At 19.0% G+C, this 1566-nt stretch overlaps 1 protein-coding gene across 1 annotated transcript; it reads right to left on the bottom strand.

Moving 5' to 3' along the window:
* Window positions 1-988: 988 nt before the first annotated feature.
* Window positions 989-1345, bottom strand: SRAE_0000078300 (Hypothetical protein; the record flags this gene model as incomplete). The annotated part of the gene is made up of 3 exons (XM_024646727.1): window positions 989-1087; window positions 1128-1219; window positions 1279-1345. 3 exons carry the CDS (start codon window positions 1343-1345, stop codon window positions 989-991), a joined length of 258 nt encoding a protein of 85 aa, XP_024500876.1.
* Window positions 1346-1566: the final 221 nt, after the last annotated feature.

Below are 1566 nucleotides of genomic sequence, written 5' to 3'. Positions count from 1 at the left end.
TACCTTAAAATTTCAATAAAAAAAATTTGACATAATAAAAAGCTATACTTTTAAGACATTTATTTTTTGTCTTTTAAAAAGATATAGCAATATTTAGATTCTTTATTTATATACATATTTTTGCATTTCCTACTAAAACCCCCCTCCAAAAGTTAGCATTACAAATTACGATCTAGCTCAACTTTTAATATAAATCTACAGAAAACGATTAAAAATTTAAAAATATACTTACTGGTAACTAACATCTCTGATTTTATTATTAAAATATTTTAATACTTTGACATCTATTTTGTTAATTTTTTATTTTCTAAAAATAAATAAATAAAATTTAATGATATAAATATCTACTACTAGTTTTACAACGTTTTTTTCTTTTTCTTCATCAGAGATATTTATTGTTGAGTTTTTTTAAAAAAAATTATCTTTTTTTAAATGTATAAACATTAATATTTTACATAACCTTATTGACAATGTCTTTTAATTTATTTAAAAGTAAATTAAATAGTAAATATAATAATTTTAAACTTTAAAAAATTTCATTGTTATTATGTTTCAAAATAATGTTCATTATACAATTATACTTTTTTAGAATTTTTTAATTTGTTAAAAAATGAAACAAAATTTATTATATTTAAATTTTTTACATTGTAAGTTATTCAATAGTGCAACATTACTATTTTATTTTATTTAAAAATGATAAATTATAAATCTACATCAACACAATAATATTATGTTTAAATGATATGACGTGTTCTTATATTTAAATCTTATTGCAATCAATTTTTTAATATAAATATTATTGTAAATAATAATTGATATAAATTTTAATTAACCATTTATATTTCATTTAACTAAAGCAATTAAACTTTTTTATTTTTTTTTTGTTTTATATATATTGACTGTTTTTTTTTTGACATCATCCTATTTTAATTATAATATTAGTCTCTTCCGTGACTGCAATAAAGTAGCTAAAAAATAGCAATTTTACTTACATCTTCTTGAAAATTTCATATAAATCTCTCTTTTTACGTCCATTCATTCTTTGATACATTGAAGGTTGGGGATTCATTATTTGACCTCTTTGATTCTAAATTAAAGATTCAAAATTTATTTAAGATTTAACATACTAGAGGATTACGATAGTAACTGAAACTATTAGAACGTTGTATATAATTTGAATTATGTAGTTTTAATTTATTATGTCTACGACCCATTCCAGCTAAAAAAAATAATTATTTTAATAATAATGAACAAAATTTGTAAAATTTAGTAACTTACGAAATCGAAAACAGTAGTATTGGAAAGCAAAGATAAGAAAAAGAAAAGAATATAATGCAAGACGCATTTTGATTTTTGATAATTTTTTTTCATCAATATATTTTTATACACAATTTTAATTGTTAAATAAAGATAATAAAAACTTTTGGGTACTTTTCAGTTTCGGTAGGTACAAATTTTAAATGATAATTCTTATCAAAAAAAGTGATAAATTTAATTCAAAGGTAATTGGTGTTTGATAATTGACTTGTCAGGAAAACAATAATGGAAGAATTAGATCAATTGATA

Source organism: Strongyloides ratti, scaffold srae_scaffold0000045 (genome assembly GCF_001040885.1).
Source record: "Strongyloides ratti genome assembly S_ratti_ED321, scaffold srae_scaffold0000045".
NCBI classification, from domain to species: domain Eukaryota; kingdom Metazoa; phylum Nematoda; class Chromadorea; order Rhabditida; family Strongyloididae; genus Strongyloides; species Strongyloides ratti.
Note: the sequence above shows the minus strand (reverse complement) of the source record. Positions and strands in the feature narration are given on the sequence as shown.